The sequence below is a fragment of the Medicago sativa genome, chromosome 4, assembly GCF_051527215.1.
Source record: "Medicago sativa cultivar Bolivia chromosome 4, Bolivia_mono, whole genome shotgun sequence".
In the NCBI taxonomy this organism is placed as follows: Eukaryota; Viridiplantae; Streptophyta; class Magnoliopsida; order Fabales; family Fabaceae; genus Medicago; species Medicago sativa.
In genome coordinates, this window is record NC_140752.1 from 78,728,089 (window position 1) to 78,745,610 (window position 17,522).

The following is a 17,522-nucleotide window of genomic DNA, read 5'->3' on the forward strand; positions in this document are numbered from 1 at the left end:
ATTATTAAGAAAACATTTCATTTATAAGTAAATAAATCTTACTTTAAAAACTTAGTTGGTTACAACCCAAGAACAATAAATATTCTAAACGGTTTCTTAAACTGTTGAATTAATAATTAATAAAAAAATAACCGTTACGTTATGATTTCAATATCAATAAATTGTGTTGTTGCATATAAATAATAGAGTTTTTGGGAGACTAAAATTCAATAACAAAATCGTTTTTAAATTCATATATTCTTTGATATTTCCATACCTTTTTTTAAAAAAATGTATCTGAAACACGATTTCATTTCTGATGCATCTCTTGGAAAAATAATCATGGATATTGGTTCTGAGAGTTGTGCATGCATGCTTATTTTATTCATGACTACGAAAATAAGAAACTTCCATTTTTCATGGGGTCTGTTGTAATGGATCGAAAGATATTTTCTTTCATATCGTTTTGGTTTTTGTATTTTTTGTTTAAAATATGATGTTCGAATCTTTGCTATTTAGGGAGACCAAATTGATGCTTTTATATGAATAACATTGATCTACAAGTTTAAGAATCAACTCTAAGAGGAAATTGTGTACGAAATTTTCTCTTTTGATGTATTCATAAGGATATAATAGAGATTATATATATATATATAGAACGTTTAGTATGAGAATGACTATCTTATATGAGAATGATGAGAATGATCATCAACCATTAGATCAAAAATAAATGGTTGATATTAAAAAGTCACATATATACCTCACTTTATTATATCAATACTCATAAAATCATTTCCCTTTTCATATTCTTCTTCCCACAATCATAGCTAAACAAAATTAAATTAATATTCCAATCTAATTAAATAACACACATGCCTCCCTTATTCTATCAATTCTCATTAATTCTGTTCATCTTCTCCAACTAACAATTTCATTTGTTCACTCACCATGTTCATCAACCTTGAGCTTCGATTTCAATAGATAATTGAATATTGATGCCAACATACCGGTCTATTCAATCAATGACCAAAACTTAATTCCTGCATGCGCATACTAACCAGTGCTAACTAATAAAGAATTACGAAGCTAATTTCTCCAATAAGTAGTATAGATAAACTGAAAAAAAAAATGCAACCGTTAAGTCTAAGCACTGTGTAATACTAAATCAACCTTCAACTTGAATTGATAAATTAAAATAACCCCACATCAATTTTAACAATTGAATTATTTGGGATTGTACGGTTTGAGAATCAAACCACTGAGAATTTTAATACAAAATGAAAGCTATTTCTATTGAATTATTAGAAACCAACATAAAGATCTTATCATCGGATATAATAGAAAGAAAAAAAGGGTTATGAGAAGGTTAATGTTTTTTTTTTTTTTTGAAAAGCCAAAAAATATATGAATTCTCCAGAGAAACCCGTGGAGATATGCAAGGACGGGGACAAGAGTGAAAATCTTCCTAACCCACTTGGGTTGGCCTGGTGATATTGGCTTGGGTCTTGGGAGTGTGCTCCTCCGCAAGGTCTCAGGTTCGATTCTTTCCGGTGCCAATTTAGGTGGGCTATTTAGCTTCTTCAAAAAAAAAAAAGTGAAAATCTTCCTGTGGTGGAGAATGGGAGTGAAAAATATTTTGAAGGATTGCGATGGAGAGCGAGGATCACTCTCAATCTAGCCCTGTCAAACAACACAATTTGAATTTATTATCCGAAGTCAGTTTTCAAAATATTTTCTAGCACCGTTGATAATTGAAGCAAATAATTTTTACAGTTATATATATTGAATAAATTTATAATTGTTTGATAAATACTATACACATTATATATAAATATATGAAGAATATCAATCATTTTAACTGTCATCGTAAAAATAAACAAACTATATCATATGATACTTTAAAATAAACAAATTATTAAAAATATTAAAAATAAAAAATTATCCCGCGCATGGCGCGGGAACACACACTAGTACTATACAATTTAATGTAATTGTAATTTGTAATAATGGCAACAAACAAAATCATTAAAGAACCGACACAAGAAAATGAGATTAAAATCGAAGTGAGAAATGGGAATACGAAGACAGTAATTTATATTTTTAATGATTATTCATTTTAATCCTTCACAAAAACACAAAGTTTGTAAAACAAGTACTACCTCCGTCCCTAATTATAAGACCCTTTTGAAAAAATAACGCATATTAAGAAAATTGATAAGTGTAATAAATTTGTTAGTAATTAGTATTGTTTTTACAATTTTATCCTTTAAAAGAGAGAGTTAGTTTATGTTTTCAATGAATATTTAATGTTGATTGAAGAAAAAGATATAAATAAATAGGGGTATGTTGGTAAAGAATTAATTAATGTACTTGGAAATACCAAAAGGGTCTTATAAAAAGAGACAAATTTTTTTTTCAAAAGGATCCTATAATTAGGGACGGAGGTAGTAATTAGGCTTGAGGAGTTAATTAACTTCCTAAAGATCAATCATCTAAAAGAATCTATGTTTCTTCGTTGGATGAAATAATTTGTTGTTAAATTTTACTTACTTCTCGTTCAAACTGTTACATGTAGTCGGCGGCAAAGCTAGCATAAATTTCACGCAGGGGCCAAATTTAAAGAAAAAATAAAATATTTTTTTGAATAAAATATTTATAAAACCAACATATTAAATTTAAAGATAAAATATGACTTTAGTCTAATAAATTATAACTTTTTAGGTTTAGTCACTACAAAAAAAATTATCCAATTTTTATCGCAAATTTTTACATTTCAAGAGTGCTTTTAGTCATGCATTTAATTTCGATAACAACAAATTAGGGATCAACATTAAACAAAATCTTAGGAACTTAACTTAAAAATTGTGAGTGTTCCAGAGATTAAATCCAAATTTAATCTTAAACTTAACCAATTTGTTAACAAAAATTCAAAATAATTTGCACTTACATGAAATGTAAGTTAAAGCAATGACAAAGAAAATAAAAATTGATAAGCTATTTAGAAAAGTTGGGCACAACATGTTTCAAAAAGTCAATTTTATTTATAATTGATTGTATATAAAATAGACTAATAATGTCCTTTTCAATGTAAACAAATAAGTTATTTGCAAGAAACTCGTTATATGTTTAATTTGTTTTTGACTATTGTTTAGCAAATTTTTGTTCTTAAAAAAGTTTTCTCTATATTTGTTGTTGAGACTGAAGTGTCAAATTAATACAAATAATCTATCCATCGTGTAATAATATTTCTTATTTATGCTAATTTTCAACAATTAAATTTATTTGGGGGAGCTAAACATAAAAACATACATAACCATTCAAAAATAACATTTATTTTGGGGTAGCCATGGCTTCCTCATGTTAGTGAAGGGCTACGCCCTTGCATGTAGTTGTAGCATCAGATAAACAAGACATGGTTCAAAATAGAAAAAAAAATTAGTTGAAAAATAAACGACAGAATAAAGAACTAATGTGATCCAATTTATTTTTATACTAGATTTAAAATAACTATTTTTTTGTCTTAAAATATTAATTTGGGTTTGTTCTATGCTTTTTCTTTTCTTTTGAGAGATCAAGGTTGTACTTTATTTTTTTATGGTCACATCACACATGTTTTTTGTTTATAGACAAAGAAACAAATATCATCTAAAATCACATGTAGATAATGTAACATCATATCGAATAATATCGCCATTTACAATTGCTAGGAGACTATTGTTAACCATGTTAGGGGACATAATACTACTTAGATTTTCTATCAACCTTCACTAATTTGAAGCATAATGTAATAATGTTGATAATTTTCAATAGTTATTACTAAGATTAAGAAGAAGGATATATGTGAGATTTGGTGAAATAGAAGGGGACAGAATAGACATCCGCCCGGAAATACAGGGTGACCGTACAACTAAAATAGGCTTCACTTCACAAACAAAAAGTGACTCACTCTTACTACAGTACACAGTCTTTGTTTTTCTTTTCTCTCTCTTCTTGTCTGCCACACATCACACCCAAACAGTCTTCAGTATTGCAGCCTCTGCAACACTGCTACACCTTCAGCATACAGACGAACGAGCAAAAGAAAAGGGTATACAAAAATAATAATACCAACAATAATTAGCATTAATAATTCTCTCAAAAAAAGTAAACTTTTTTAGTATTTAATGCTTCCCCCGATTTTGATTTTGTTCACGTAAGCTTAACTTATTTGTCAAGGATATTGCATAATATGTTAATATACGTAAAGGTTGAGGTTCAAACTTCGGACATCCCATTTATTCTTTATTCACTTTATAAAGGTAAATTCCTAACCACTTGGTTACTTAACAAAATAACAAAAATTTATACATCAATGGAAATTAGATCAACAAAAATTAACAGGCATACTTCAAAATTGGATTACACCAAATATATAAATTTTTATTGATTCAACTTTCTTTTATATATAGAGCGGAAGAGAGCATATAAATTTTTTAGTAGCATTTGGATAATATGAAAAAATATCCATTCCAGCTTAATCGTAAGTTTTGGAATCAAATTTGGTCATGAAAATACAACAATATTAAATCGCTTGAAGAAGTACTCAACCATCAATTTAGAGATCTACTCAACATGTGTTCGGTTGTGCAGTGAGAAATATTGATTTTGATATAATTGATTATGTAGCATTGATTTTGGTTAAAAATAAGTGATTTTTGTTTGAATATATTTTTGTAAAAGTGAATTGAATTATATATATGTGCAAAAATCAATTCTAAAATCAAAAACTACAAAGATTAACTTCAAATATAATCAACAGTCAAAGTAAAATAACTTTTATTCGACAATAATTAAATATATTAAAATCAATTATACACTTCAAAAATTAATTTTCTAAAACCGAAACCAAATAGACACTCGGTTTAAAAGATTAATTTTTTACATTTGAATGCAGAGGATATACCTTGACACAAAAAATATTTAAAAAAACAATTTTTTATGAGACCTGAACTTAAAAATGCAAATGAAAGCTGGATTTGATGCCTACCCAAAAGCCCATTCAGTGAGAGGGAAATAGAAAGTAAAAGGAAAGAACCCAAAAAAGAAACAAAAGGAAAATTTGGCAGAGAGTGAAAGCAGTGAGTGAGTGGGAAGAGAAAGAGAAAGAGAAAGAGAAAGAAGGTCTCTTTCTTTTTGGTGTATTGGGTCAGGTTCTTTTGCCAATGCCAAAGTTCTTCACGCTCTCTGCAAAACAAATAAAATGCACTACTACTACTAGTAACCATCATTATTATGAAACCACTACAACAATAAACAACACTTTCATTTTTCTCTCATCATCATCATTATCACAAGATTCTCTTCACTATGATGGGTTTGATTGATCTCAACACTACTGAGGAAGATGAAACACCTTCTTCTGGTTCATCTTCAAGTACAAGTATAGGTAATGTTGGCGCTGTTGGTTCTGGTTCTGTTTCTTCTGTTTGTTTGGAGCTATGGCATGCTTGTGCTGGTCCTATGATCTCTTTGCCAAAGAAAGGAAGTGTTGTTGTTTACTTCCCTCAAGGACACTTGGAACATCTTCATGATTTTCCGTTATCTTTTTCGGATAATATTCCTTCTCATGTGTTCTGTCGTGTTGTTGATGTCAAGCTTCATGTGAGTTTTTGTTATTCCCTTCTTTTCAGCGTACAAATCGAATGTTGTCTTTTATTGGTCGGGTTATAGTTCAATATTCTATTTTCATGTTTTTTTTTTTTTTTGTTTTACTTTTTTCCTTCTAAAATTTGGTTTCTTTTTGGGTTTTTACATGTGGGTTTTGTTTGCTCAATGAGGAAATTGATGGGAAAATTATCTATGTTAGTGTCAAGTTTGGCATAGGTTGTTGTTCAATTGACAAATTTTGTGAATGACACTTTTGTTATCTGTGTGTTTTATCTCATTTTTTTTTTTTTTTTTTGAGTGAAACTTGTTATGGTTTGGTTTTGTTGTTGCTTTGTATTTTTTGACATAGAATGTGTATTTGTGCAGGCTGAGGAAGGGAACGATGAGGTGTATTGTCAGGTGTTGTTGGTTCCTGAAAGTGAGGTGAGACTTGTTTATGTTTTTTTTTTTGGTTCAGTTCTGTTTTGGAGAGAGTGCTGAAAATGGAAAAAAATCTTGATTAATCTTGAGAAATATTACTCAGTGTCTAAGTCTTAGGGGTCTAAGTTGACCATTTGAGATGATTATAATGAAATTGCTTGATTGAGCTATGTTAAGTGTCATATTACCAAAGGAGTCATAGACCATAGTACTAAGTAGCTATAGGCTTGTTCTGTGTCTTTGTTGATTAACTAGTCCTTTTGAACACTAGAGTGCTACATTAGTATTAAATGAAGTGACTTTATGAACTGATTTTTGAATGAACTTGGCCACTTTTTATAGCAAGTGCAACAAAAGTTGAGGGAAGGGGTAATTGATGGTGATGGTGATGGTGAAGGAGAGGATACTGATGCTGTTATGAAGTCAACGACACCTCACATGTTCTGCAAGACTCTTACTGCTTCTGATACTAGCACTCATGGTGGATTCTCTGTACCTCGTCGAGCAGCCGAAGATTGCTTTCCTCCCCTGGTACTTACCTTGAGTGTGCTACTTTGAAATGACACACCCTTGTTCAATTTTGAAAGTTTTCTTTCATCAAAACTTGTATCTAATTTCTAAAATTGTGCTAAATAGTTATTATTTCAATGCATTTTGAATTTAATCCACTTCCTCTTTAGGATTACTCTCAACAAAGACCTTCACAAGAGCTTGTGGCAAAGGACCTGCACGGCCAGGAATGGAAGTTTCGGCATATATACAGAGGTTTTTCACTTGTTTCTCATTTTTATAAGGACAAGAACATTTCAGGTAGAATACCAATTGATTGTTGGGTTTGTATTTTCGGTTTCTAATAAACGCAGGGCAGCCACGAAGGCATTTGCTTACGACTGGATGGAGTGCATTTGTTAACAAGAAGAAACTTGTATCTGGAGATGCTGTTCTGTTCCTCCGGTAAGATGACCTACATTCTATCAAAACATTTACATAGAGTAACAAGGACTCATCCGACATTTTATATTTCACGACAATTGACAGAGGAGAAGATGGCGAATTGAGATTGGGAATCCGCAGGGCAGCTCAATTAAAAAATTGCAGTAACTTTTCATCTATCTCCGGCCAGCAATTGAATCTTGGTAGCCTTAAAGACATAGTTAATGCTTTATCTACTAGATGTGCCTTTAGCATACACTACAATCCAAGGTATTTTTATGGCTATTCTCTTGTACGTTTTTTAGTAGTTCGTGAAAGGGAAATCGTTCTTTTCTATCTACAATTTCTAGAGTGTAATATTTTCAATGCTTTTACTATTTCTTTGTAGGATTGGTTCATCTGAGTTCATCATACCTATCCACAAATTCTTAAAGAGCCTTGATTATTCTTACTCAGTTGGAATGAGGTTCAGGATGCGTTTTGAATCTGAAGATGCTGCAGAGCGAAGGTTTGTTCATGATTCAGTTTTTTGTATTCAGATAACCTTATTTAAGAGAATCTTAATCATGTTCCTTTTATTATGCAGATTCACAGGACTAATTATTGGAATTACTGATGTGGATCCTGTTAGATGGCCTGGATCAAAATGGAAATGCCTAGTGGTATTTTGCTGGGACCTTTCTAACTTCGTTTATTAGGATTATCATTTATATGCTTGAAATTGGGTGTTAGGAGATGGCTTGTTCTGACCGCAGTTAAGGAAACTCCTGTGGATTTATCATATATAAGTTTGCATTTTTTTTTTGTCAATGTTGTGGCTCCTCATGCCTGTGTCATCCTGTCATATGGGGTTGAAGCCTGATATTTTATTTTCAATAAAATTTTGCAGACGGTTTGTTAGTATGATTTTACCGTCATTTTATTATATAGCCTGCACTTAGGTGCTTGTGTTATAGCAAAATACCTCTGTCTTCCATCTAACTATACATATTAGTGGCACACTTTCAAAACCGTAGGAGTTCTGTACTACTGTTATGTATTCCTTTAGAATGAGAAGGACTATTATATAGTCAAATAATTCCATTATTGAACTGGCTTTATGGAATGTGAAAATTGTAGAAACTTACATGGATCAGTCTTTCAGTGTAATAATTAAATACTCCCTCCGTTTCAAAATAAGTGTCACTTTAGCAAAAATATTTTCTTTCAAAATGAATTTCACTTACACTTTTCAATGTAGAATTATTATTCTACTTCCAATTGTACCCTCTAATTAATTGAGTGTACACTACTTCCAAAACATTACACCAATAGTAAATAAGGTAAGTTTAGTAAAATTGTCATGTCATTTGACACCATCATTACATTTATCAATCTGTGTATAAAAACCTTAAACGACACTCATTTTGAAACAGAAGGGAGTATTACTTAACATAGGAAAAAAATTTGGATTTTCAAACCAATACCATATTTCACTTCATATTGTTTTGCCTGACATTGTCTATACTTTACGTTCTTGAAGTAACTCAAGTTTTTGGTAGATGTGAAGTAGCTTAAGAAGTACACTCGGCAAGCGTATTTCTACTAATTAATCTATAAAAGGCCATTCGTGTGCATGTTTGAAGATTGATTGCATTTGCTGTTCATGGAAACTATGATTGCTTCCTATTAACCTCATTACTACTTGTTTGTGTTGTCATATTTAGAGTAAATTGACTGATTGCAATCAAATGGCATTTCTCATCATTTCAGGTAAGGTGGGATGACATGGAAGCTTCAAGGCTCAACAGGGTTTCACCATGGGAGATTGAGCCCTCAGGCTCATCTTCCACCACCAATAGCTTGATGGCAACTAGTTTGAAGAGGACCAAGACTGGATTGCCTTCATCAAAGCTAGAGTTTCCGGTTCCCAGTATGTCTCAATTTATTTATTTTTTTGGTTTACTTTTGAATTTTTCTACCTCATGCAATGAAACGTCATTGATGAATTGCTCCATTCCTCTAACAGGTAGAATTGGGACATCAGACTTTGGGGAATCACTGCGGTTCCAGAAGGTCTTGCAAGGTCAAGAAATTTTAGGCGTTGATACTACTTTCAATAGTATCAGTGCTCATAGTCACCACCAGTTATCTGAATTACAGAGGTGCTATCCCGGTTCAACCTATCCCGGGATCGCTTCAACAGGAAACAACATCAGAATCCCACAAATGAATTCTGATGTTTCCTGCAATGGCTTTGGTGAATCTTTCCGATTCCAGAAGGTCTTGCAAGGTCAAGAAATACTTCCTAGCCAACCATATGGACAAGCCTTTTCTGTCAACGAGGCTTGTAGAAATGGTCGCTTTGGACTTTTTGATGGTCACCACCAGGTGCCAAGATCCACAAATGGATGGTCTTCTCAGACGAGTAACAACTCACATTTTCATCCATCAGTGTTGATGTACCAGCAAGCGTCAACCATGGATTATAATAACAAAATTAATCCGGTGGAGGATAACGTCCTTCAAAGAGGTTCGTTCTATGCTTCTGAAATGAAAGATGGTACATCTGCCTCAACGCCAACTAATAGGCCTATTTTCCGCGGGCTAGCTCATGAAGACATGAACTCGTTTGGTACACATTCACGTGATTTGGTTGCACTACAGAGAAGCGGTCAAGAGTTGGTTTCCACATGTAAAAGTAGCTGCAGAGTGTTTGGTTTTTCATTAACCGAGGGTGCTCCCATTGCAAATAAAGATGCAGAACCCTCTGCAGTCACTTGCCAGATAAATCCTGGACCTCCCTCCTTCACAAGACATGTTGAAGATGATTTCAATCCAAGGCATTCACTTCGGAGCAAGGCGGTTGAAAATTACTATACCAAAGTAAGCAATATTCATCCTGTGAGAGACATGATTATCGATAGAGTATTCTAGCGTACTTTTCTTTAAATGGAATCTGCAAGTTTTCGAACTGGAATTGTTGATATACGAGGTTTTTAAACATCTTTGATTTTTGATGTGTTCTAAACTAGGGAATTTTTTTGAAATGGCTGTGATATGTGTAATGGCTAATTTCAAGTAGTTGACTAATTCTTTTTATTTGGGGGGATTGTAATGTAACTTAATATTGTTTGCAGGGTGTGCTGCAGTATTGATTTGAAAGTCATGATGCATGCTAAGACTGATGCTGGCTTGAGGCAGCAGAAGAGAACGTCTGTTGTTGTTTGTTGTACTTGTATTCTTTCTTGTAATAACTTAGGATATTAAGAACAAAAATTTATTGTAACTAATTGCCGAATTTAGACATTTAACTTAAGGCAAATTGGCTATGACTACATTGAAGTTCATGTTTTAATCTTGTATGCACTGTTTATGGACCTATATGATGCACCTCAATATCATGCATGTCAGTCCCTCCTTCTGGTCATGGACTGAACAAAGTAAGTTAGGTTGCAGATCATGTTTTTTTATTTATCTTAACAATATCGTTTGGTTTAACATTTTGAAAGAGTAAAGGAAAAAAATAAAAGGCTCCCATAATGTATCGCCCTAGACTCCTTTCACGATTGTCGGCTGATCTCACAAACCAACATGAGTTTTTTCAGCTAGTTTTGTCTTCATTCACACGTTTTATATATAACTTCTCAAAAGATCGCCATCTTTCAGCTAGTTTTGTCTTCATTCACACGTTTTATATATAACTTCTCAAAAGATCACCATCCCAAAATTGTTCCAAGTCAATCACGCTTAACTGTGAAGTTTTTATGTTATGGATGAGCACTAAGTAGATCTTATAAGCCCCCTTCATTTATACAGTCTCATACCTACACGACCTTAGGATCCTTTTTATTTTGATGTGATTTATTTTGTTCATGTGTACCCTATCTAGAAGCATGCTAGGAGCTGTTCATGCGTGATCTCTCTCTGCCCTCGCCAACCTTGAGCGTCTCAATACTCGTTTCTTTTTTGGTACCCGTACTTTTTTGCCAGGTGAGTTTTAAGTAGAGCTGTCAAATCGGGCAGCCCGGCCCGTTTAGGCCCGGCCCTAACGGGCTTCGGGCTTTATCGGGCCGGGCCAAAAAGCCCTGTTGAAAAACGGGCTTGAATATTAGAGCCCGAGCCCGGCCCTATACGGGCTCCCGGGCTAACGGGCCGGCCCGTCTTACCTTTTTTTTTTTAATGTATTTGTAGTGAATTCATAATCCACTTGAGAACAAAGGGCAGAAACTGCATCATTGTGAATTATTAAAATTTATTCTCAATAACTTGTAGAAAAAAAATGAATAAACTTATGAACATTAACAACAGAAGTTGCAGCTTCAAAAATCAATTTAACATAATCAAGTAAATCCTTTTAACCACATACTACAAATATTGATTAAAATAATATGCATTAGATCCCAATAAATACATAAACCAGCAACATAGACATAATATTTTTCAGCACAACTTGAGTAATATTAAAGCAGAAATTAAAAATGGAATATAATAGAAATGGATGGAAGAAGACGAGTCAATGAAGAACACGAGTTACACGATGACAGAAAACGAGACGAACGGATGACAAATCGACTGCGCAGCTGAAATTTTTATGGTTTGTGAAGTTTCCATGGTGAGAGAGTGAACCTAAGGGAGAGAGACGTGAACTGGTTTCTTTTGTTGGATGGGTAGAAAGCTAGAAATGGCTTATTTTGTTGGATTGGGCCAGAAAAGTGAAATTAGGCCACACACACCACACAAGCCCAAACAGCAGCTTCAATTTGTAATTTTAATTACGCGGGCTGGCGGGCTACCCGTAGCCCGCACGGGCTAGCCCTAACGGGCTTCGGGCTTTTACGGGCCGGGCCAAAAAGCCCTGTTTAAATTCGGGCTGCAATTTTAAGGCCCAAGCCCTTCGTTTTATTCGGGCTTTCGGGCCGGCCCATACGGGCAAGCCCGTTTTGACAGCTCTAGTTTTAAGATGTAAACATTATAGAGTCGGAGACTATGCGTGTGGTTATGAGTTTTCAACATATACTCTTTCTGTGCTACAAAGGATCTAGGGTTAATTATGTTTCTAGTCCCTATAAAATAGCGACCTTGTAAGTTTAGTCCCTACTTAATTTTAATAGCATTTTTAGTCCCTATAAAAAAAAATTTACTTATAATTTTAGTCCCTGCTAAAACAAAGTTTGATTAATTATCCTTAAACTCTTAAATTTTTGAACGATTTTTTTGAGACAAGATTAGAACACTATGAAAGGTTCGTTTACTAAAATTTAGAATTTTCTGACATGAAATAAATTAAATATGAATTTTTTAAAACGACAAAAGTTAAAGATAAAAAGTAATAAAATCTGGATGTAGAAATCAAATTTTGCGATAATTTTTTGCGGACGAACTTTTAGTAATGTTCTAAACATGTCTGTAAAAATTGTTCAAAAATTTAAGAGTTTAAGCATAAATTAAACAAATTTGAATTGAGTAGGGACTAATACTCAGTGCAGAAAAACAAAATCAGGGACTAAAAATGCTATTAAAATTAAGTAGGGACTAAACTTACAAGGTCGCTATTTTATAGGGACTAGAAACATAATTAACCCAAGGATCTACATTGGTGTTTAAAACAATTATTAAAGGTGTACAACTATCTTGTGTTAACATATCTTTTATGATTAACCGATGGCTTAAGGTTTTTTCCACAATAATCAAGAAAAACAATTATCAAAGGTGTAGTTCTCTCTGTCAAAAAAAAAAAGGTGTAGTTCTCTATGTGGCTAACCCCAAGTTAAATACTCTCCCCATTTATCAAGTGACTTCATTTATGCGAGACAAATGGACAAATTTGAGACTAATTATAGTCAAATTATGCATGATGATGAAGTAAAAAAGTGATTCGTAATCGGATAGAAACAAAGACCGTGAATGATCAAAAAAAAATTCTGTCTTTTCCATTCGTCTTAAAATGAATGTCGTTTAAGGTTTATACATATAGATTAAAAAATGCAACAAATTTTTCATTTGAACTTTTTGTGTACCACTAATCGGTTTACTCTTGTCGTTTTAGGCTTATACACATGCAGTGGCGGAACCAGAAATTTTAGATTGTGGGGGCAATATTCACCAAAAATTTCTGGCTCCTACGTATATTATGCAATTGTCCCTAATATAATTTCTGGTTCCTACATATATTATGTAATGTCTCTATTTCCACTCAAGAATAGTGCAATTATTAGTGTACAATTAGAAAAAGTAATTAAGATTGCATTAAAAATTGAAATGATCATTTAATTTAAACAAAATTTTATTACAAATGAATCACTCATAGCACAAAAAATATATATTATGATTTTTTTTTTTTGGGTCAAATAGGTTGGTAATTTGAGCTCACACATTTTAAATATGGAGAAGTTGGGTGTTCGGAGTTCAAAACATGACTCCTACATATATTATGCAATGTCCCTAATAATTGAGCTAAACTCACGGGAAAATATATCATAATTAATGGATCAATTTATCAATAATTGAGATATTAAATAATTTGACTAATTTTACTTTGATAATATAAGTTTTTTTTTACTAACTAATGGGGGCATGAAGTATGCTTAACACTATTACTAGTATTAGAATTAGAATATTTGTGGAGGCACATGCCCACAAAAGGGCATATGTAGCTCCGCCCCTGTACACATGGATTAAGAAATGCAATGCACTTATCAAAAACATGATATTTTTAGTAAACTAACTTTATTTACTATTGTTGTGGGTCCGACAATCATAAATGCAAAGTGAAATATGATATTTTGAAAGTAATACCCATAATATTAATTAGATAACACAATTGGAAGAAAAATCAATGTCATTCATTTTAAAACAATTTTTCTTTGCTAGAATGACCTCATTATAAAACGAAGGGAATATTATTATTGAAATGAAGCTGTTTTTTTATTGTAAAAGAGAAAAACTTACCGCATAGACAAAGACAGATGAGTGGCATAAAAAAGACAAATGAATGGCATTGAAACTGAAATGTTGGATACTCCATTGATACCAACTTTGTATCTACAAGTAGGGGTGTTCAAAACCGAACCAATCCAATAGAAAAACCGCAAACTGAACCAACCCAAACCGAAACCGCAAAAAACCGCATTTAGTTTTAGATGTAATCGGATCATTTTTTTACTCAACCGCATGGTTTGGTTTGGTTTGGTTTGCGGTTTTCATTTCACCAACCGAACCAAACCAAACCAAACCAAACCGCAACATAAGAAAACTATTAATTAAACATATGTCACCTCCTACACCAATACTCATATAAACTCAATGAATTTTTTTATAAAATGATATATTTTTTCTCTTGTTAAGTTCATTCTTTTCTTTTTATTTCAAAAATGTATTTATGTGCTACTTAAACTTTTAGAACATGATAAAATTTTAATCATTTGCATTTCTTACAAAATAGAATTACTTTTTGTCCACGTTTTTAACTTGGTTTATGTTGTTGGAAACATTGTAAAATGAAAATTAAATTGTAATGTTTGATGAAATTTAAAACATTGTTGAAAATATGTTATGTTTCATCTTTTTAACTTGATTTTAATGTTGGAAACAAAAGGCAAGAGGATAGGAATGAAATTGGTCTGCAATGCATTTTTTTAGATGAAATTTGTTAGGTTAAATAATTGCAAACCTAATAAAGCAAATGAGCGGGAAAAAATTAGGTTAAGTTGCTGCAGACATAACAAAATTAATAAATAAGGATTTTGAATGAATTGATATAATAAAATTGCTTTTTAACTAAAAGTGAGGTTAATATAAAGTACTTTTCGTAAGATAAAAAACATATTTATAATTAATATTTTTACAACGACATAGATAGTATAAACTACTTTTCGTAAGATAAAAAACATATTTATAATTAATATTTTTACAACGACATAGATAGTAAACTCATGATATTGTTACGTAAGTTTATTTATGTATATTTATTAAGTACTTACCCATGTGTGTGAGTATATTTTCATTATTTATTTATTATTTATGCATTAAATAATCAAGACAGACTCGCTCGCACGCGCGAGCATTCGGTCACAACAAATATGACATCAAATTCATAATTTGAAAAGACAATCAAAATCTTGTGGACGATCTCACATATCGAGGTAATTCGTCAAATTAAAAATGCATGCAGAAAGTGGGATTTTTCCAAGTGATTATTCATGGAATTGACCATTAATAATTTTGGATGAAATGATTGATAGAATACATACATATACTTCTTTCTGATAGATGATCAGTGTGCAATTATGGCAATAGTTGGCTATATCATTTTTAACTGTCTAACCATGAATTCATATTTCTAAAAACTGACATTATTTTTTGCATCCATACTCTATAGTTTTCATCAGAAGGCATGTCTGGGCATTATATTTATCAATTTCTTTGTTATTGTCAGAACTCATTTCGAATGATACTTTCGTTAGTGTCTATCATCGAGTGTATCAAGTTATAAAGAGCCAAGAATTTCAGTGGCTAGCTTCTTTGTACACTCCTGTGACACAACTGAAGCTCCACCGAAGTCCTATGGTTCTATTAAGGAGCTCTTATCAGATGAAAATTCGGCGATATATAGGGACACAACCATAAGAGAATTGATGGCGCATCATTTTAAGAAGGGCCTTGACAGAAACTCTGCCTTAGAGCCTTTCAAGGTAGTGAAATGAACAAGTGACATTTGAATTTATGTTTAACTTATACATTGCTAATATGCATTGTCTCTCTACAATTAAAAAAAATTCCTGAAACAGACACTTCATCGTATTCCTATGCTTTTTGTGCCCTATTTGCCATGACCGTGGGGTTTCAATGCATATCATTTCTAGGGTACATTTGAAGAGATTTACCGGCTGAAGAATTAGGAGTTTATGAGTTTCTGAGAAATGGGTTCTGGTGTTATGTATAATTTATAATCATCAGTTTTTATCAGTTTTTATAATTATGTATCAGTTATCTATTTATTTATCTAATGTTTATTTGATGAATTACTACCTCTTATCAGATGAAAATCCGGCGATATATATGGACACAACCATAAGAGAATTGATGGCGCATCATTTTAAGAAGGGCCTTGACAGAAACTCTGCCTTGGAGCCTTTCAAGGTAGTGAAATGAACAAGTGACATTTGAATTTATGTTTAACTTATACATTGCTAATATACATTGACTCTATACAATTAAAAAACACCATTTGGGATCATAGCAAACGATAAAGCAAGCTTTCTGGAAGATGATCAGTGTGCAATTATGACAATATAGTTGAATATATCATTTTTTAGTATATTTTAACTGTCTAACCATGAATTCATATTTCTAAAAATTGACATTATTTTATGCATCTATACTATGTAGTTTTCACCTTCAGACTGAGATCTTTATACTCACTTTTAATGAATTCTTTTGTTGTTCTCAACTTTGAGCCTCACCTTCTGTTTTATTGTTTTTGAAAAGCCATATGGTTTTGGAGTGTTGGTGACATTTAACATACACAAGTGACTCTTTTGTGTACCATACAAAAATGCTTCTTTCACCATTGATATATTAGTATTTTATTCAATGGTTAGGATTAGAGAATGGTTATCTTTTTAATAGGTTTATGTGATACACTGTATGTATTTGCAATGTCACCCCCAAATTATATGTAATTATATTTACAGATTTTTTAATATTAATTAAAAATTTGATGAATTGTTTACTCATTTGATGACCAAATTTAGTTCAAATAAATTTTGATATCTTGTAATTAATTAAATAACATTTAACTTTTCAGAAAGAAAAAAAAACATTTAATTACATTTTATTACAATTACTGATTAATTAATTTAGTTAAATTTTAATGACTTGCGAATTGTTTTAATTCATAAGAAGAACCATTAATTTTTTTAGGACAAACATTTAATTAGTGATTAATTTTTTTTTTTGGTTGAAGAATTAGTGATTCAGTTTTAAAAATAAACAAAATGATATGTGTTGTCCATAACATCCCAGTTTTAATTCTTTTTTTCCTCAAAAAAAAAAATGTAAACTAACGAATTACTTATATGTTTAACGATATATTTTGTCCATATCATAAATATGAGCATCAATTGTTTACGTTTTCACCTTTTTTGTCCATCTTGACTTTAATTGAGGGCATTAGTGTTGGGCATTCACTTAGCCATGATTTTGGGCATTAATCTACCTTCTTCCATTTCATTTTTTTTACTTCATCCATTATAACTTAGGCATTATTTCTGGGTATTATTCTCCTCTCAAAAAATTAACTTAAAAAACTTCAAAAGACTTTTGATGTCATTAACATCGTCCCTTATTTCCTAAAAAGATTTAGGAACAGCATAAAGCCAATATGAGTCTCTCCCTAGACCATGTGAAAGATGTGTTTCATTAGATCTAACCAAAAACAATGGAAGAATCACAGATCTCAAATAATGAACAAAAATGGTGTGAGTGAGAACCTGAAAGTGAAACCAGAGAAAGCGATGGTGATGGTGATGGTGAATGTGAGAATCCCAAATAATGATGTGAGT

General features: G+C 32.0%; 1 protein-coding gene across 2 annotated transcripts; it reads left to right on the top strand.

Moving 5' to 3' along the window:
- Positions 1–5,095: 5,095 nt before the first annotated feature.
- Positions 5,096–10,341, top strand: LOC146932268 (auxin response factor 3-like). Of its 2 annotated transcripts, XM_085703914.1 has the most exons (11): positions 5,096–5,619; positions 5,992–6,048; positions 6,388–6,576; positions 6,726–6,810; positions 6,909–6,999; positions 7,084–7,248; positions 7,367–7,486; positions 7,565–7,640; positions 8,731–8,890; positions 8,987–9,843; positions 10,098–10,341. In XM_085703914.1, the coding sequence occupies exons 1-11, from the start codon at positions 5,326–5,328 to the stop codon at positions 10,113–10,115; spliced, it is 2,112 nt and encodes a 703-aa protein (XP_085560040.1). In that variant the 5' UTR covers positions 5,096–5,325; the 3' UTR covers positions 10,116–10,341. The 2 variants fall into 2 exon arrangements, with proteins under 2 accessions (XP_085560040.1, XP_085560039.1); XM_085703913.1 differs by having other exon boundaries at positions 8,987–10,122.
- Positions 10,342–17,522: the final 7,181 nt, after the last annotated feature.